General features: G+C 45.8%; 1 protein-coding gene and 1 pseudogene across 1 annotated transcript in view; both read left to right on the top strand.

Moving 5' to 3' along the window:
* TMTC1 (transmembrane O-mannosyltransferase targeting cadherins 1) overlaps positions 1 to 21,122 on the top strand; it is a 1,415,052-nt gene that overhangs the window by 176,219 nt on the left and 1,217,711 nt on the right. The window contains exon 5 of the mRNA XM_085652351.1: positions 18,720 to 18,911. Coding sequence (XP_085508477.1) covers positions 18,720 to 18,911 — 192 coding nt within the window. The remainder of the gene's footprint in view (positions 1 to 18,719; positions 18,912 to 21,122) is intronic.
* Positions 9,947 to 10,067, top strand: LOC146854934 (5S ribosomal RNA; annotated as a pseudogene).

Genomic DNA, 21,122 nt, shown 5'->3' with positions numbered 1-21,122 from the left:
CTTATTCGGTTATAGTGCTTGGTGATTTTGATGTTCACTGTTGTTTTAACAATTGTTTTGTATGGGACAGCTTAGGTCCACCGAATCAAGGAAATACACATTTCGATCACACACCACAGGGCATGTTTCTCGATGAGCTCCTTGCTGGGAATGCCTTGGTTCATCCCGTTAATCATATTAACGATATCCCAACCTACAAAGGAAATGGCTTAGGCTCCACCATTGATTACATTTTTGTCAGCACTAACTTAGTAGATAATGTAAGTCAATATAAGGTAAATTGGTCTATTCATAGTGACCACAATTCTGTCCAGATAATCCTGACTGATGATCTTAGGAAAAGAGAATCTGATAATCCCACTGTCAGAAATCTGGACATAAGGCCAACTGACCAAACACGCCGCCTGAAATGGTGTCAGGTGGTACCAAAGGATTTTAATGAGAATTTGTGGGGAACGGTTGGGGATGATATACATATGTGTCTGCAAGATGGGATTTTTGGTGAAGCAGTCCTGACAGCTTATGGTAAGATTTGCTCTCAGGTAAATAGTGATCTTAAAAAAGTATGTAAGGCCAAACCCACGAATGGGGAGAAATGGTTTGATCACAGCTGCTCTTCAGCCCAACGGAAGCTAATGAGAGCTCTGAAAGCGGTCCCACCAGATAGAGCAGAAATCGCTATATGCAGGAAAGCCTATAAAACGGCTCAGAATAAGCGCAAAAATGAATTTAGGGAAGAAGCATGGAATGAACTCCTATCCATCGATGTTATCAAAAATAGTGCCAAATTTTGGTCTATCGTAAACAAGCCTTTTTTTAATGTCAAAAGTAATAATGAGCTTGACTGCGGTATCCAAGAAGATAAGTGGTTTAGCCATTTTAAACAGGTGTATGATGGAGATGGCCCGAGGGTGACGTCCTCACTTAACTTGGAGAGTTATACCCTGTCTTTCACAGAATTAGAGGTCACAAACGCCATCATGCAAATGACAAGTAACAAGGCGCCGGGACCTGATGGAGTCCCGGCAGATCTTTTTAAATCAGACATAAAAACCTGGTCTAAAATTTTATTTAATGTCTTCATTAACGCATGTCAACTGGGCCTACCGTCGACGTGGGCGAAATCTGTCATCATCCCCATTTTTAAAAAAGGTGATAGAGGTGATCCGAGCTGTTACCGTCCAATCTCCCTTATAGATTCTTCCGTGAAAGTACTGGGGAGGGTTGTCCTTGCCCAACTGAATGGTTGGCTAGAGGAAACAGGAACACTCTCTAAGGTCCAGTGCGGATTCAGAAAAGGGATGGGTACCATAGATCAATGTCTAAATTTACAACTATTAATTGGCAAATACACGGTGGCCAAGAGGGGAACCTTATTGGTAGCCTTCATGGATTTGTCATCGGCCTTTGACCGTGTAAATAGGTCAAAACTATGGTCCCTGCTCTTATCCCATGGAGTAGACAAAGACATCGTCTACTTCCTAGCGGATCTACATAGAGAGTTATCGGCAACAGTTCGCTATGACCAAAGGGGTAATTGTACAAAAGATATACCCATATCAAATGGGGTTAGACAAGGGTGCATCTTGGCACCTCTTCTTTTTACACTGTACATAAATGAATTAGACAATACCCTAATCGCCTCTTGTAATGATATCCCTCGTGCAGGGAAATGTCTAATCCCTGCACTTTTATATGCCGATGACGCCGCCCTAGTCGCAAGAACGGGAGTGGGCCTTCAGTTACTGCTTGATTCATTTGCTGGTTTTATGACGGCCTTGGATTTATCTGTCAATTTTGCTAAATCGCATGTCATGGTCATCGGCCCTAAATCCGCTAAATCTAAAACCTTTAAATGTGGGGGTCATCAATTATCCAGGGTATCATCATTTCCTTATTTGGGCGTTCTTTTTGACGACCAAGGTTCTTGGGTAACCCAAATAATAGCAAAAAAGATTGTTTTCTCAAGAGCAACTGTGGGTGTTCTGGGTTTTGCCAGAAAGCTAGGTGCCAGACCAATGAGGGCCCGTATTCAGGTTTATAAAGCCAAGTGTCTCTCCTTGGCATTGTATGGAGCTGAGATATGGGGCATTAAAAATGCCAAAAGCATTCAGATTGTTGAGGATAGATTCTTAAAAAACCTCCTTTCAGTCCCGATCTCAACTGCTAACTATAATGTCCATCAGGAACTTGGAATTGGTTTTCTAGAAGATAGTATTGCTCTGGCCCCATTATTGAAATGGATTAGCATTTGGCTTAACCCGGATCTACAGCTGAATCATATAATTTTGAAAGACTGTACATTGCTAGATTATGGGTCGCGTATACCCTGGCTGAAATATATTCAGAACCTGGCTATTAAGCTAGGTAGACCTGAATTATATCAGTCCCCAGAGACCCTGGTAAAAGGTGACATTAAATGGTGTAAAGAAACATTTATGCACATATCTACCATGGATAGGGAAGGGAATGAGCTGGTTAAGGGCACCGTTAGGGCCCACCAGCTCTGTAAAACAACACCATCCATGGAACCATATTTAGGATTTGTCACAAATGCAAATCACCGTTTCCTTCTGACTAGATTCAGATTAAATCAATTACATTTCCTGTTTGGAGATAAGAAAGGTTGGAAAAGGGCTGTGGACCTTGGCCCTTGCTCCTGTGATAATTTCTCCCTACAGGATATGACACATTTTTTCTTCTTTTGTGAGCACTTTATTGATATTAGGAAACGCTTTTTATTCCCTATATTAAGAAACAAAGGCTTTGTTCAGGTGAGACCTGCTCTTCTATACCTTCAGATGTTAAATGATGTCTGGGAAACTTTTAACATTGCGAATTTTTTATCTGTGGTAATTCGCTCCTTGAGGAAATGAACTGTGCCCTTTTGTAATGTTTTAAATTGGACACGTTGCCCTGCTTAATCAATTTGTGTCAATGTGTTTTTTAGCTGTAGTAATTATTTAAAATGAAATTTGTATTTTTAAGTCTATTTATTGTAGTAGGCTTTTATGGTTTGCACTTAAACCGAATAAAGACTTTTTGACTGACATAAAGAGGTGGAGGGGGTTGGGGTGCTGTGGCCTTTCCTTGGAGACCTCTGTCTGATTTAATGTGCTGCTGCAGAGGTAGACGAGGCCTGGCTGTGTTCCTTCCTGCAGACCCTACCCTGCAGCATGAACTAAAGGATCTGATGCCTTTTGGCTTGGAAGGATCTGGTCCTGACTTTTCAAAGCTGATAAGTCTGGACCCAGAGACACAAGGATGCTCATAGCTGTGGGTGGATGAATTCCCCTCGGAGTCATTGTTCCAGGTGAAAGTTTGCGACTCGTATCGAAGGCAAGAGTGTGCCCTAAAACAATCAATCAAATCACTGCAAAAGAAAACACTGCATGGATTCTATGCTTCAATAAATCAGTAAAACTATTGCAACGGTGGGAGACCAATAATGACAAAAAACACTCTCATTGGACCAAAACACCTACACCAATAAAAAATAAAACACATAGGAATTTCCTGAGCCATGTATACCGAGCAGAACTGGAAAGGTTCAATCTAATGCAAAGCTTCCAGAATTGGCAAGTAAATCTAACTAAAACAAACTACAAATCATTGAACTCAAGGATTAAAAAACATAAATCACACAAAAATAAGTCTAGAGGCATATAGCACATCTGCTCCTAAAGCATCAGCTGCTGGTTTATCACAAAATATTCATTCTCATGAGGATCTAAATATAAGAAACTAGAGCTAGTTAGAAAACCAAAACATTTCTCATTGGAAAGCATAGCTAAAAATGAACTTGAAGGTGGACTGTTAGAAGTCCTTCCACACAAATTATGGTCCAGCAGACTAGCTCACCCCTGTGAGGAATGCACAATACAGACAGATCCTACTAAGGTGCAAGATTAGTTATAGGAAACTAGATGCTGAGGAGATGTTGCATAGCATGGGAGCCCAGAGAGGCAGCACTATGACCAGTGTGGCAGTGGATGAATAGAAACTGAAAGGCATTTTTCTTGCACCATATTCTAGTTCTAGGGTATATGGATATCACAGAAACATACTTTCTGAATCTTTGGAGAAGGGAAGAGAAAACATGAAGAAGGTAAACTGGGCATCGTTCAAGAGAACAAAGTGGAATGACACAAATAGGTTTCAGATGTGTTACATCCAACTAGTTGCTCGACAGAAGATGCAATCTTAAGCATCTCTACTTCATTACATTACGTCTATACCACTGTGTACTGTGGCTGGACTGTTCCCATGAGGAGCAGTGTCAAGACTGAGTTGCATATGGCTGGGGCCAAACCGGGGTGGCTTAGTGAACAGAAGAACGATGATGGATTTAACCCAGATCTGTGACTGGGGGTGAGGGTCTGAAATGTTTCAGCACTCCATCCATTATCTTATTGTGTTTGCTATGTTCAGCCTAGGTGGTCATGGTATGCCCAGACATGGGCCCCTTGCTCACTTTACCACTAGATTAAAAAACGCTAGCCTGGCTGATGTGGGGTGGTACCCCTAAACCCATCCCAGGATACTAGTTTCCTGTCCAGGGATGACCTGACCTGGCCAATTCGGGCTGGACTGTTCCCATGAGGAGCAGGGTCAAGACTAATTTACATATGGCTGAGTCCAAACTGAGGTGGCTTAGTGAGCAGAAGCACGATGATTCATTCAACCCAGATCTGTGGCTGGGGGTGAGTGTCTGAACCGTTTCAGCACTCAGTCCATCATCTTATTGTGTATGCTATGTTCACCCAAAGTGGCCAGGGTATGCCCAGATGTGGGTCCCTTGCTCACTTTGCCACTGGATTTAAGCTACACTCGCTAATGAGAGGTGATTGCCCAAAACCAGTCCCATCATATTGGGTATGCTGTACCGCTGTGTATACATAGAAACATTACAAAGTGCTCTTCCTGTTGCTTTGTTCTTCACTAATATGTCATCTTTTAACTTTGGCTACAATAGTATATTTCAATAATATTCATTTCAATTCGATTCCCCTGTGATCTATGCACAGTGCCAGTAAAGTTCAGTCATGCTTTGATGCAACATGAGGCCTCTCGCACTCCCTGAGCAGTGGAAGGGGCAACCGGAGAGATTCCTGGAGATGTTAGACTGCATCAGTAATGATCTGCAAGAGATAAAATCAATCATGATCACATGACACATTTCCTATTCGGAAGTAAAATAAAACATTTTGTCACATCATGTGACGCACATGTTGAGCTGTATTGCTAGTTGTTTCCTTTTTCCCTCCCACTTTTCTGTTTTCTCTCCCTCAGCACCTAATGGATATGTGAAAGGGAAGGAACAGGAGGGCAAAAAACTCAGTTACTGCCTGACTGTCCAAGGAGAGCCAGGCTGAGCATCCCTTCAACCCATCTTTAAAAAAATAGAGGGATCTGATTGGCCAGGGTCTTTTTCTCCATGGGCCAACTCGCTCCCACAGGAGTAAGGGTCCAGTGGGAGAGAGCGCTCTGATTGGCTGCCTGCAACATGATAAAAAAGGATGCAGGCAGCCATTTAATTATAACAGTATTAAAATTGTTTACATTAATCACTATAATTGAACATTGCATCGTACGAATTACTTAAATATCATTAGAAAAAAAATATTGGTGATTTTTGAAGACAAATATTAACAGTTGGCAGCACGGGGGTTGGTCACAGGGCAGGCCAGGCCCTATGGCCAACCCCACGCTGTACATGTGTGGCATGGGTTTGCTTGCAGAGGCGGCTCGCACAGGTAACGCTGTGGGACGGTGTGGTGGGGTTGGGCTGTGTGGGGGGTAGTGGAGTTTGACATACGACGGGAAAGTGGAGAATAGCAAAATAAATAAATAGAAGCACTTACCTTGCACTCATAGCATCGCCGACTCGGCGATGCTGAGAGCGCAAGGTAAGTGCTTTTATTTATTTGAACTCCACTTTTCCGTCATATGTTGAACTCCACTACCCCCCACCCAGCCCCGCCTCTGCCCCGCCTCACCGTGCCTCAGCGGTACCTGTGCGAGCCACTACTGGTTGCCTTCAGAAATGAACAAAAAAGGGGGGTCTTTTTGTCATGGAAATTATGGTTAGTGCTCTACAAAGCTAAAATAAGGGCACATTTTATATGAATTCTTAAATTCCTTTCTCATCCATCTCAGTAAAACATTCTGACATGCAGACTCAAACATGTCCATGCATTACTAGCAGCGGTCTGTAGCACACTGACATAATCATTGGCTGGTCTCATTAGCAATTTCAACAATTTTGTTCTTTAAATATAATCAGTAATGTCATTTAACATGACATGAGTATGTCATATGTGAGGTCATAAGCAGTGCATGGTATGGGTGAAAGTTATAGTTAGTTCACTGAACTATAACTGACATAGTTCTGAGGTTTTTGCTTGTTTAAGTTTAGCCAATGTCTCATTCCAACATTATAACTCCACTTTAACCGTTGTTTATTCAGTGACTATGTATCCACACATGCCAACATTTTCAAACTGGAATTGGGAGATTTTGAAAAAGTATTCGGGGAAATGTGTTTTCTCCACGGCTTATACTGAAGCAGAGGGAATTGTAGGCAGGACACACCAAAAATAAAACCATTTTCAACAAATCGTGAGTCACCCACCTGAATCGTATCTATCTATCTATCTATCTATCTATCTATCTATCTATCTATCTATCTATCTATCTATCTATCTATCTATCTATCTATCTATCTATCTATCTATCTATCTATCTATCTATCTATCTATCTATCTATCTATCTATCTATCTATCTATCTATCTATCTATCTATCTATCTATCTATCTATCTATCTATCTATCTATCTATCTATCTGTCTATCTGTCTGTCTATCTATCTGTCTGTCTATCTGTCTGTCTGTCTGTCTGTCTGTCTGTCTATATATATACACACACACACCCCTGCTATTCATGGCCCTGCACGCATGCTGCCTGGGGCTCCAACCCGTGGTCAGCAGGTGCTGTGCATTCATCCTATCGTAGCCATAAGCCAGGCTCTGCACTCAACCCATCATTGGCGGCCAAACCCTGCTGTGCTGGGGGGTTGTGTTCCGGGCCATTCTAGTTGCTAATGCGAAGGGTTGGGCCATCGTGCTTGGACTTTGGCCAGGTCTTTCATTTTTAAAATTTTGGGAGGAATTTCTGAATCCGTAATAGAATTTGCAAGCTTCACTTCCTGAAGCTTGCATTGGGATCATGAGTTGTTTATGACACAAACATACCTTGCATATAAAATGGTGGTGAGGGACTGTGGTAAAAGTGCCCTGGTTCCCATTTATGTCTTGAAGATTTGTGAGTCAGAAATCCAACTGGCGGATTCCACAACTTTTCTCCTTCCTTAAAAATGTGAACTATGGAGGGACCAGGGAGTTACAGTGTGCCTACACTTCCTCCTTATAAGTCATTTTTTTAAATGCAGAACGCAGGTACTTAGTCCCAATTTCTGTAATGGCTGCTGCAAGAGATATTTGTGCGATAGTCCACTGTACCAACACTGGTGCCGCAGATCCGAAAAGTCTCTTTCATCCAATCAGATTCTTTAAAAAAAAATAAAAACTCTGACTCGAGAATTATTTGCAAATTTCAATAGACAGAGATATACAAAATTATTAACACTATCAAGACTGCTTAGCAACTTTTTAAAATACTAATATCGCAAGATTAAACCAGAACAGAGGCAGAATGCTTTCTGGATAAAAGTATACTTTCATGCTACTTTTGTTTTAAATACATTCAGCTGTTCTGGCTGTAGGTGTGAGCAAACTTTCCTATGGAAGCAACTTGGGAAGTCAGTAATCACTTGCTTTTTCACCCCTACTTAACTTTTTTTTCATTAATAGAACTTCACAAGACTGAGCCAGTCAGTAGATTGCCAAATTTCGTGCAACTGGAAACGCTATCTGAACCATAACTATACAGTGTCCATTGCCACAGTGTGAACATTTATTATGGATATATGTGCAGCGTTAGCTGATAGGATAATTGTTTAGTTAAATGCTTGTGAATGGCATATGACGTAATCATCAGGTGGAGTTCAAATCCTGTCACAGCAAACTTTTGAGATTGGTAGATTGAGCACTTATAAATTTGATAACAATATGACTTGTCATTTTCAGTGCTTAAAATACGGCAGAACTGCAGTATGAAGTGATAGATAAAAGCCAGTTACCATTATAATGATAATAGGGAAATTCACATGAGGCTTCCTCTTAACGTGACTGATACAGTGCTTAATTTGAGTTGGTGGTTGCTGGTGGGGCTCACTGGCACTTATTTCTAGGGAATGGTACTTGCTTAATTTGAGCCTGTGGTTTCCGGTGCTTGTCGCCGGCACTTAACTGCCATCACCAGCACTTAATTCCCATCACCAGCACTTAATTGCTTAAACCTGCTCTTATGATAGCTGCCACATGGTGGCGCTGTTTATGTTATTTAAAGATGAGCAGAAAAACAGTTGTTTGTTAATTCAATATACATTAAAAGGAACTGCCACCCAACCCATTCTTAACCCCTTGCATGCCCCGCCCTTTCCCCGCCCTGTGCCGCGCTTTGTATTAGCGGGCGGAGTTCATGACGAGATGGTCTCGTCATGGGCACAGCGCAACCGCGGCCCATGACGAGACCATCTCGTCATGGGCACTGAAGGGGTTAAAGCATTGGCGGCCTCGAACAGTCTGAATTGTCACACTTAAGTTTGATAGGTAGTAGTTGTGTAAGTACAGTGTGGTGCAAACTGCAGTGGTCTCCTGACGAATGCTCTGGCACTGATTGTTTTACAAATTAAGCACTGCCTGCACCAGATATTTGCAAGAGAGGGAACGCACAGATCTGAAAGCCTGAGGATGAGAAAGTCATCAAAACTGTCAGAAAAGGCGGTAGCGGGATTCTACAAGAGTGAGATAAAGAGGCAGGAAGTGGAATAAAGACTACCAGCCTTAGTACTCAATGTGCTGACGTTTTATTGCACCAGCCGCCGGCTTCTGAGCAGAGCGTCCGGCACCGGCACTCTTTCTTTCACAGATTAAGCATTGGACAGATCCCAAGCTGGTTCTTCATGCTGTCAAAGCAGTTAAAACACACACATGAGCTTGACACCATGAAAGGGTGACCAGGAGTCCCGTATTTGCCGCTGACCGCGGCCCCCGCAGGGGGCCACTCGGCGGTCGGCGCCTTAGTGGCCCCGGGGCCCCGGTCACCCCTCCCCACTCCCTCCTTCGGGGGGGGGCGGGGGCAGGGATCCTGATTGTTGCCCCCCCTCCGTGTCGGGGGCCGGAGGTGACTCTGCCTATAATGGGGCACTGTTCATAGTGCATCTCCCTTGTCCGAGACACTAGTTAATTCGCGAATCTCGGTGGCACAAACTATGCCTACTCCAGTCCACAGCCAGAGTTGGACAGGCCTACAGAGCAATCACGCACTGCCCAGTGGGCTGGGAGAACTTGCAAAACCATCGTTTAATTTGAACTGTGGTTTTCGGTACTCGGCACCCGCACTTATGACAGTCAGAACCGGTACCTGCCACATGGTATCTGCCACACGGTGGTGCTGTTTTTAAATTCAGAGATGAGCACAACAAAAGCTGTTTATTAATTCAATATAAATTAAAAAAGACAAATACCTGCTGCCACATCCATCCTTTGAACGTTGGGGTCCTGAATTGTCAGAATTGCAACTCTTCTGGGGGGTGACTTATTCTGCTGTTCCTGTAATTGACAGTGGAAATGCCACTGACCGCGGCAGGGGGCCACTCAGCGGTCGGCGCCTTAGTGCCTTCCCCCACCCTCCTGGCGACCCTTTGTCAGGCGGGGGCTCCAGTGCAGTGGGTCGAGACCGCGCTGTTAAATGTGCAGAACATTTGCGGTCTGGCTGATTCCAGAACATTTGCGTTCTGGCTGATTCCGCGTTGGAGCCTTCGGTCCGCACCGACATGCCACCCTGAATGCACCTGATCTCGTCCGATCTTTGAAGCTAAGCAGGGTCGGGCCTGGTCAGTTCTTGGATGGGAGACCGCCTGGGAATTCCAGGTGTTGTGGGCATTTCCAATACCTGCGGTTCGAGTCGCACTATATCAATATGCAGCATTATAATAAAAAAAAAAAAAAAAAAAAAATGCCAAGTACGCATATTTATTTTACTATGCTGAACTGCTGCCTGCACGCATTGTCTATGCCGTGATAGCATACGTTTGAGATATCATTGGATTCAGACCGTCGGGGATCTGAGGTTGCACCTTCTGTAGGTTAATGTTTTGGCCTTGTTACCTACCTTTACTTGAGATGGGGCATGTTCAGTGTATCTCAATCTATTCTTACAGTTCCAGTTCGGGGCAGCAATTCTGCAACTCTAACCGCACTTTTGCTTTGCGCCCAAACCATTCTTGCTTTTATTTACCGGTTACACCCAGACACTTCTGTTACTGGGGATGGGGTATTTGTGTGCACCCAAACCATATTAAATTGTGCTACATCTTGGGGCATGCTAAATGCACTCAGACGTTAATTACTTTTGCTGGTGTTGGGCCTTTACACTTCAGTCCAGACCATTCTTGCATTTATGTATTATGGGGCATATTTCTTGCACCCAAATGTTGTTGGGTATTGGGATTTGTTTCTTGCTTAAATCGGCAGCACTGGTTTGTGTGCAGTCATTTAGATATCCTTAACAAGAGATTGCCAGAGGAATTCATGCCTTCATGGGCACTGGGCACCAGTCCGCATGTAGGAGAGTAGGTTCTGCACTTATGTTGCACCCACTTTTTCTGATGTTTACACTGGTTTCTGGCCTACCTAACTAAAACGTCAAATGCAAACCTGGTAGCTAGAGGGCGTAGTGTTCAAACACTAGTACCATCACACATATAAGGCGCTGAAAGGGCTGTGCAAAGGGGGTGACCAAGGATTGCCTGCATAGAAGGTGACATCGCTGTAATCTTTCTTGTCAACTCGGAACCCAATACACTTTAAATCTGCATCTGCACATGCATAATATTCAACTTTTATGATGTGATGGTTGGACGCTAAGATGTACATTTTTTGGGTCGTGGGTGAAATCAACAGTCTCTACTTTGTGATTTAATGCAGACTGTTGACGAGTCAGCCTGCAAAGGGACTAGTAGAAGTAGTAGTTATAGTTTATTCGCTCATTTTGACATAAAAAGCAAATGAATCCGGGTGGTCCGCATGGGGGCCATGCCCATCCTTTTATGCCCATCTGCATTCGTGGTGCGCCCCATCCTCGGTGATTTCGGCCAGTATGACACCCCCCTGCTCCGGAATGGGCGGTGCGAGTGCCCGGCGCTTTAGGGTTTTCGCGCTCAGTACAGGTTTGAAGGAATTTCGGTATTCCACGCGGCTGGGGCGAGCGGGGGCAAGAGGTAGGCGTTGTAACCTGTGAGTTGGCTGTTGGTTTAGGGTAACCAGTTCCGGCCCGCGGGGTTGCGTCCGCATTCGGCCATTAGTATACCCCCCGCACCTCACTGGATAATCGGGTGCGGTGCTCGTGTTATCTGGTACACTCGATCACGTAATATTGTATTTTGAATTAAGCGCCCAGTGCCTGGATGTGTAACGTAAATAGGGCACTCATGTAAAGTGCTCCAATACTTTCAGGTCGATCTCGCACTATATAAATATGCAACATGTAATTGCGGGCTGTCTATATAGGCAGATCCATGATACCAGTGCATGCATTGCTCGCAAGATTTTGCTCCATATACTCGAGCACGTAGGAGACTAGCGTGGGTTCACGGCCCCAAAACACCAGCACTGCACGGCTGGGAGCTGCCTGGGTCCCCGCTGATCGCGGGAGGTGCAACACATGTGGCGCTCCCTGGTTAAGGTTATCGCCCCCCCTCCCGTCGGCTACGCTGCCGTTGAGGGTGGGGGGGCATGCAGTGGGCTGCGTGCGGCAGGCGCAATGGACCTGGCTCGGGGATCGTTTAGTATGATACGAATCTTGTAAGCCCCCCGTGCTTGAATGGGTAATGTAAATAGGGTGCTCAGGTAAGGCGCTCCAACACCTTCAGCTTGCGCTATATAATTATGCAACATGTATTGCTGGCTTCCTATAAAGCAGATAAATAATCCAAGTGCATGCAATTCTCACATACGCGATTACTGGCATTAATAAACCCCCCGCACCTCAATGGAGAATCTGGTGCGGGCCTCGCGCGGTTCGGTCGGGGAGCGGGTAATATGGTATGAATGTCGTAAACCCCCCTGCCTGAAGAGGTAATATAAATACGGTGCTCATGTTAAAGTGCTCCAATGCCTTCCGGTCAAGTTCGCGCGATATAACTATTCATCATGTAATTGCAGGCTTCCTATAAGGCGGACACATGATACCAAGACATGCACTGTCCACATCACGCGATTACGGGTATTACTAATCCCCCCCGCTCCTCAAGGGTTAATCGGGTGCGGTGCTCGTGTGGCCGGGCACGGCGATCGTGTTATATGGTACGAATCCCCTATTCTCCCCGTGATGGCTTGTGTAAGTACGGGGTCGAGTTCGCGCGACTTATGAGGGCTAATTACAGTAAGGGTCGCGCAGTCCGATCCTGACCACACGTGACCACGTGTCGCTCGTCTCCAACCTTTTGCTGAAAGGGGGCTTGGGTCGCTTGTCATTGTTGTCACGTTACCCACCCCCATTGCTTACGGCCTCGCCCTCCCAGGTGCATCAGTCCTTGGGCAGGGCGGACCAGTGTGGGGATAGTCCTAACGTAGAACTGTCATTGCCATGTTAGTAACAGTTAAACACGGGTCGCTGCCGACAGTCTAAAAGAGGTATGCTTAAGCCCGCAACTGGCCCCGCCAACATGCTTATGTGGGCCGCCTTCAACGGTCACTGACATGGGGAACTCACACATATCTAACTGTAACCTAGACACCCGGGTGGGTGCCTAGTCGGGCAGGGCAACGCAACCGAGATAGAATGGTAGTTATTATCTAAGGCTAAAGGAAGTCTGGATTGAGCCACTAGATGGGTTAGATATGGGTGCAGCTCAGCGCCCCAATCGCATTGAATTCGGGGACGCTCTGACATAGCGGCAAAAGAATAAGTGGTCGCCACATAGCGCATCACTAGGGCCTAAATCACGGCACAAGGTTACCGGCGTGATTGTCCAAGTGGTGGCGGGTGCGCCGCTCGCGAGCGGATTGCAACCCGTGGTTTACCTCTGAGCCGATTGGCCTGCAGAACACTGAGCTGGGCACCATAACCAAGAGTTAGGCCTGCAGGAGGAGTGGTATGGTTGTTATATAGCAAGTGTGCGGTCGTTCAAAGTTTGGTAAAGACCACATAGAGCCCCAGGGCATCAGGGCATTATTGACCGTGCAGCACTCGCTACGTTCAGAATAGGGCCGGTATTTGCACCAAAGTTTCCGGTTGGTTCCCACAGACTTGTCTGCTCCCAAGGTTATCCTCTAGGGGTAGAACTTGAGACTAAGGGGGCATTGCCTGCTTCGGCGGCACAAATAAGCGATAGCTACGCCGGGATGGAGTTACCATTCAGGTCCTGCCACCACTGGGTTCCCCCCAGGTGATGGGATCAAGTTAGGTGGGACCGCGAAGTCTACGGTTCTTGGGAAACTTCCTGCAGTAGGGCATTTAGCAACAGATAAGGTACCAGCGTGTGAGTATCAGATATCTGCTTTCCAGCAGCACCGTGCCCTGGGAGCACACGCGTTGCCCTAACTCTGTGGCCCTCCCACAAGGGAGCCGGGTAGCAAAACAAGTGCATAGGCTCCTTAGGCGGGCCTCTGGCCTTCAGCTGGGTGTAATCACCATCAATTGGAGAGAGGCCCAGGTAAAAATGGGCTTTCCGTAATGCTTGGAGGACCATTGCGGTTGGTGGCACCCCCCACCGGAATCACTGGTCGCGTACGGCAGCTGCAGGAGACTGGTGCTGCTGTCCCAATATCTGGGGTGTCAGCGGGGCAAACACAAGGGGACATTATGACAGCGCGCAACGCTTAAGCCAAACAGATTCCCGAAGCTGGTATGCCTAAGGGATCATCACTGAGGGATCCGTAGGGGCATAATTCCTATAAGGTATAAGGGATGGTGGGCAGGGGCAAGAGTCGCCCCTTGCCCATGGTCACGCGCTGGCAGTGAGGTGCACTCCTGTGCCCCAGGTTAACTATCTGAGGGGACTGTACAAATGTTAAGTAACCCTTCTCGTCATAATAGTCAAAGCGGGCAGGCCCAGGATTGTGAATAGGTGTAACCTTCCCGCTGGGGGGCGAATAGTTATCGCACATCTTCACATGCCCCTCTATTTCAACAGACCCTATCCGATTGGGATAGCGTCTAGGGATTGGGGACATAGATGGGGCCATCTACAATCCAGGAGCTATAGCTCACTGGTATGTCTTGGGCCTGTGGTTATAAGGGATCTCACAGGGTTTGAGTCCCGCCCAAAGGGGTTTGGGCTTTATTCGCCATGAGATGATTCGGGGGAATGTAAAGGGGTACTTCGACTTGGATGGAGTACACCTCTCCCAAATAGGCATGGACCTGTTTTTACTGGATTTAAGCGAAGCATTGGTGAATAGAGGGTGCAGGTAAAGAGCTAGGTTGGTGGGGGGCCCTGGCTGCGACGGTTAGCCGCCTCCAGGGCTGTGGCGGAGTTACAGGGCGATCTGGAAGCAGGCCGGTACAAAGGGTACCTCTGCGCGGCACCACGTGGTGCCTGAGCCAAAACGAGGAGCCTCCAGAGAGGTCCCGGAAGCCGGTCGGCGCCCCGCTAGGCCTGCGGGCGGTTGTGGGCCTGAACAACCGGGGGCTTGCTATGCGACGCTCCGCCCCGAGAGGGGGGGTGTGAGTAGAATTTCAACGGCACGTGATCGAAAAAAGAATCACTTGGGGGGCAGCACTTGCGGGTCGTTCCCGTGCTGCCCGGCTCATCAGGCGGGGCAGGTGAAGTAGATGGCCGCCTGCCCTTGGATCGCCCGTAAGATAACCCACCTATTACATATCCTGGAATTATGTAATAAATCCTGCAGCATTTGTTACCCATTTACAACTGTTTCTTGTGTCTTCTTTGGGTAACCTAATTTGGGGGAGGGGGGAAAGCGGGGTGCCCCTGGGGGTACTATGCCGCTGACCGCGGCCCCCGCAGGGGGCCACTCGGCGGTCGGCGCCTTAGTGGCCCCGGGGCCCCGGTCACCCCTCCCCACTCCCTCCTTCGGGGGGGGCGGGGGCAGGGATCCTGATTGTTGCCCCCCCTCCGTGTCGGGGGCCGGAGGTGACGCGCAAGGCGCGTCACTTCCGGGCCCAGGTGTGAGGGGAAGGCTATTTAGCCTTCCCCCACCCTCACTGGCGACCTCTTTGTCGCCCACCTCGCCTTTTTACCCTCCCTACCGCTTACCCGGCGTGGTGTGGTGGGGTGGGGTTTTTGGCTGAACGTTTTAATGTTTTTCTTTTCGTTGCAGGCGGAGTTACAGGGCGATCTGGAAGCAGGCCGGTACAAAGGGTACCTCTGCGCGGCACCACGTGGTGCCTGAGCCAAAACGAGGAGCCTCCAGAGAGGTCCCGGAAGCCGGTCGGCGCCCCGCTAGGCCTGCGGGCGGTTGTGGGCCTGAACAACCGGGGGCTTGCTATGCGACGCTCCGCCCCGAGAGGGGGGGTGTGAGTAGAATTTCAACGGCACGTGATCGAAAAAAGAATCACTTGGGGGGCAGCACTTGCGGGTCGTTCCCGTGCTGCCCGGCTCATCAGGCGGGGCAGGTGAAGTAGATGGCCGCCTGCCCTTGGATCGCCCGTAAGATAACCCACCTATTACATATCCTGGAATTATGTAAGAAATCCTGCAGCATTTGTTACCCATTTACAACTGTTTCTTGTGTCTTCTTTGGGTAACCTAATTTGGGGGAGGGGGGAAAGCGGGGTGCCCCTGGGGGTACTATGCCCGGACAGTCCCGGGTTTTCACTAGCTGTCATGCACATTTCGGCAATTTTGGCTCATATCACGGTTCGAAAGCAGTGGTAGTTAGCAGCTGTTATAAGTAAGCAATTTAAATAATATGTTTGATGTTGGCTGTAGAAATAACATTTTATTCATTTCTTAATGCATCTTCTGTGATCCTATGTTGATGAGAGCTGTCATTCTGCGCCATTCCGTGGATGAAAAATGGTAGTCCTTCTTCCATTTTTCCAGAATGTCCCGGTTTTTGGTTCTCAAGATTTGGTCATCCTGCAGCATGACACGCCTATTTGCTTAAGAAAATGCAAACTGTATGTTTTATGAAGATGAGGAAAGCTGATTATCCTGGCTACCAATAAAAACCTTGAATGAAGTTTTCATATGTTGAGCAGTTGAAGCATGTCATGCTGCGATGTGGTCTGTATAAGTGTCACATGCAATGTTGATGCATATATATTTACATTAACTCAAATATACTTAGAATCATGTATTAGAGCTAGGTAATTAAGAATATTAATAGGTAATCAGTATTGTTATCACCCATTATATACGGGCTACACATATAATGTATACACTAGTGTTTATTTAGCACAAACCAAGGTGGAGAGTGTGTAGCACTGTACATTATACAGACTGTACAAGAACAGGTACATAAAGAGGGGATTAATATCTTTAAGTTTCACTGTTACATTTCTAATGTTTATAATTTAGTTTTACATATGTACATTTTTTAGGCACATTTATTTGCTTACAATTTAGTTGTACATATTTACATTTGTTGGGGACTGTTATTTGTTTACATTTTAGTTTTACATATATGCATTTTTAGGCACAGTTATTTGCCTAGAAGCACACAATTTTCACTCAAGTGCTGACGCTGAGATTGTGCCCAGGTTTCCAGATTCCAAAATCAGCACTTTAGACATTAGACTGCATCAATTCCCCATATAAAAACTGTCATAATTAGTGTTATTGGGGGCTTTTAAATCAGATCCAATTAAAATTATGGTTATTTCCATCATCACAGTCCTATTGGAGCAAGGTCACAAAACAGACGGCGAGAGCAGGCGGCATGGCGCTGAAGACTTCCCCCCAGCTATGTCTCCTAAATATTTGGGAGGCTACTGATCTAACACAAACTGAGCAAACATGGGACTCACTGGGGTGGGTCATTGCAAAACGTAATATCGCTCAGAAATGGGGAGTGGGGGTGGTCCCGGCTCTTCGCGACTGGGCAGCTGACATGAACAGAGCAATGATCGCTGAGAAAGATGTTTTTAAAAATAGGAGTTGCCCTAAGAAATGGGATCATAAATGGGGGAACTGGAATAGATACAGGGGTAGTGTCTGCTTGTCCCCTACTGTGGAACTACGACGTGAGCGGCAGAGACTGCTGGATATCTCTGGCATTGATAATGTGCCCTTACCTGACATTGACTAGGGGATCACTTCCGTATCAAGCAAGAATGGCGCAGATATTGTTTCTCACATTTACCCCACTATGTGTGCATTATTCGATGGGTATACCTGCTACAATAATATGGCTAAATGGAGGGGTTTGAACGATGCTTCCCAGATTTCAACTGTGTTGAACAATGTACTTATGTGCTGCGGACTTCATTATTATGTCATTGCTGCTTTATGTTTTTCTTTTGCTTTTTCCTTTTCAATAAAAATGTTTTTTTTAAAATGATGGTTAGTTTATAAGCTTATATGAACAGTGGCTCCCCCAAGAATGTTATGGCAACTAAATATTTTTGGCATGCAGTATTTATCAACTTGGATATAACATAATTATGCCTTTATTATGAATGGCCATGTCTTAGGTGCGATATCTATCACACCTTATAGATACCGAGGGGGAGGGCATGTTATGTATCATTTGCGATAAATAGCATTACATGCAAATTTAATTTTCTCCCTAAAATAGGGATTTACCGCACAAAATCTGCATGCCCAGTATTTACTGGGCAGTATTTCCCCTATTTATATCATCTGGTTTGACCTGCTGAAATGTATCTGAGGTTGCAAGTTTTTTCCACCCAGTATTGGGTGCTATAAAATCAGATAATCTTGCAATATGTGTAGTAAGTGGAGGGCCTCGGTGTGAAGGGGAATCACTGCTTCAATAAGCTGTGCATTATTATGTAATGCTTCAAAAAGTGTGACAACTAGTCTAGAAGTTTTCTTGAAATTAGTACCAGTGTCACCAAGGGATGTTGAAATAAGTATGAAGGTGAGTCTGACGCGATGCTATTTGAACCCTGGTTAGTGTCCACTGCATGCGCGGGACACATTCAAGAAATAACAACATTGAGCAACACCGAACAGGTATCGCGCACAGCTGTGCGCAATACACACAACCAGTAATAACACTACAGATGTGTGTTGACAAAAGCCCTAGACTGGAAACATAGGGGTTTGAACTCAGCGAGTTAATGATCCCTTTATATCTGCAGTGATCCAAAAGTCACAAATCAAAATGTCACCAAGGAAAGACTTAGCCTTCCATCCTTCTGAGGTAGGTAAATAGATATTTCTAAATTTTATAATGGTAGCATCTGTTTCTTTACAGCACTTACATGTAACAGAAGCACTGTATGAAAAAGCATTGTTATTGTTCGTAGAGTTCAGATCTGAATGCAATGTGTGCAGTCGGGATCCGTGGTCACCCATCACTGTGTATGCACATAATACTGCTTTAAGAGAAATAGCAAAAGAGGGAAAAGTATTGTTTATGATTTTTGTGTGTCACATTCAGGCAAAATGGAGATGCTCATCAGAGAATTACTCAGCATCCTGGATCACTCTCGCCTCCTACTTCTGGCAAAGAGAATGGAAGGCATCGGCCTACTCAGAAAGGTCAATGGAACTCCTGCCAGTCCTCCTCGCCAGATGAAAAATTCAGCAACAGCTTGCCTGTTTCCAGCAAAACCATGGCGGCCATTTTAAGGTATTGCACCCTCCATTGAATTACAGATTGAAATATGTTCAGAGAGTCAACAGCACGGTGGAGTGCCCTCTTTATGCCAAGCTTGGTAGAGATTAGGATTTTGTCGCTAATTTGTACATGTTCTTTTGTGCTAATGCGCCTGGTATCTGTTTAATGTAAGCAATCAAACCTAGAGGCACACACTGCGTTAATGAGCTAGGAAAAGGCATATTTCATTGTAACAAATCAATTAACCTGCCTCAGGGTAGTCATCGAGATAAAGTGCAATTACAGCAGTTATCTTTCAGCATAGGCTGAATGTTGAACAGAGGAAAGACCGGCAGCACTTTCAGAAGTCTCCACAAGCGTGATGGAAATCCCGTCCACCTGATATAATGCACTTGTAATAAGGGGAACAGGATATCCGTCACATTTGTGACGAAGTATCTAGCTGCCAAACTCTAAATCAGACCTTTGTTTCCACGTTTGTGCTGGAGTAATCATCCGCCGGGCTCTACATCAGGTCCTTTGCTTCCATGCTGCGGGCTGTTTTAAGAATATATGATGCTCGCAAGTGTAGCCCTCAAAACAACAAATTACCTTGAATTCGACAGAGAATTCATATCCTGCATCTTAAGGTGACATATAAGAGGTTTTCCAGTTGTATTGCTCTTTGTATGTATGCTTTTCTTGCTGAGAGATTCCATAACTCAGTTTCTGTGCAGGGCTGTTTTTGTTTTATGCCATGAAATGTATCCAAAAAAAAAAAAAAATATGATGGACGGAATGCCGAACATATCAAACATTCAACCCCAATCACAGATCTGGGTTTAATCCATCTTTTTTTTGCTCACCATGCCACCCCAGTCCACCACCCCAGTTTGGACCCAGCCATATGCAATGCAGGCTTGACTCTGCTCCCCATGGGAACAGTCCAGCCCTCACTGCCAGGCCAGGTCTTCCCTGGACCGAAACAAGCATCCTGGTGCCGGTTTTGGGGTATCACTCCTTATCAGCCATGCATGCTAGCTTGAAACCAGTGGCACCGTGAGCACGGGACCCACGTCTAGGCATACCCGGCGCACTTAGGGCAACAAAAGTAAAAAGAACAGATGATGGATGGAATGCTGAACAAATCAAAAATTCACCCCCAGTCTCAGATCTGGGTTTAATCCATTGTGTTTTTTGCTCATCACACCACCCTTGTTTGGACCCAACCATAAGCAAATCAGACTTGACCCTGCTCCCCATGGGAACAGTCCAGCCCGAACTGCCAGGCCATGGGGACTAGAAACAAGCATCCTTATACCAGTTTTGGGGTATTACCCCTCATCAGCCAGGTTAGCTTGAATCCAGAGGCACAGTGAGCACGGGACGCATATCTGGGCTTACTCTTCCCACAACTGCAAGAAGAATAATTGATGGACGGGATGCTGAACAATTACAAACATTCACCCAAGTGCAGAGCTCTGGGCCTAAATTAATCGTTATTTTGGTAACCATTTCATTCCAGTTTGAAACCAGCCATGTGTAAATCATTTTTGACTCTGCTCCCCATGGGAACAATCTATCCCAAACTGCCAGGTCAGGCCCTCCCTGGCCTGACAACAAGCATCCTTGATAACCCGAGACCGGTCCCAGGATGCTCGTTTCTGGTCCAAGGAGGACTTGGCCTGGCAGTTCGGGCTGGACTATTCCCATGTGGAGCAGGGCATTAGGGAATGCCATGGTGAACAAAAAAAACGATGGATTTAGGCCCAAATCTCTGTACCGGAGTTGAATATCTGACATTGTTCTGCATTCCATCCATCAATTGTTCTTATTGCATTTATCACCCGAAGTGGGAGGGGTATGCCCAGAAAAGGGTCCCGTGCTTTTCATGCTACTGGAGTCAAGCTAGCATGGCTGATGAGGGGTGATACCCCAAAACCAGTCACAGGATGCTTGTTTCCCGTCCAGGGAGGACCTGGCCTGGCAGTTCGAGCTGGACTGTTCCCATGGGGATTAGAGTGAAGGCTGATTTGCATATGGTTGGTTCAAAACTGGAACGGCATGGTGCGCAAAAAACTGATGGATTAAGGCCCGATCTGGGGGTGAATGTTTGACATTGTTCAGCATTCTACCCATCAGTTGTTCTTTATGAAATGTATTCAGGCAGCATCTTTTGTTCCTATAGAAAAAAAATATTTATACCAACGTAATTAACTTGTTAAGAAGAAATGTTGATGCATC

The sequence above is a fragment of the Triturus cristatus genome, chromosome 4_1, assembly GCF_964204655.1.
Source record: "Triturus cristatus chromosome 4_1, aTriCri1.1, whole genome shotgun sequence".
Taxonomy (NCBI): Eukaryota; Metazoa; Chordata; class Amphibia; order Caudata; family Salamandridae; genus Triturus; species Triturus cristatus.
This window is presented reverse-complemented; position numbering and strand designations above follow the sequence as displayed.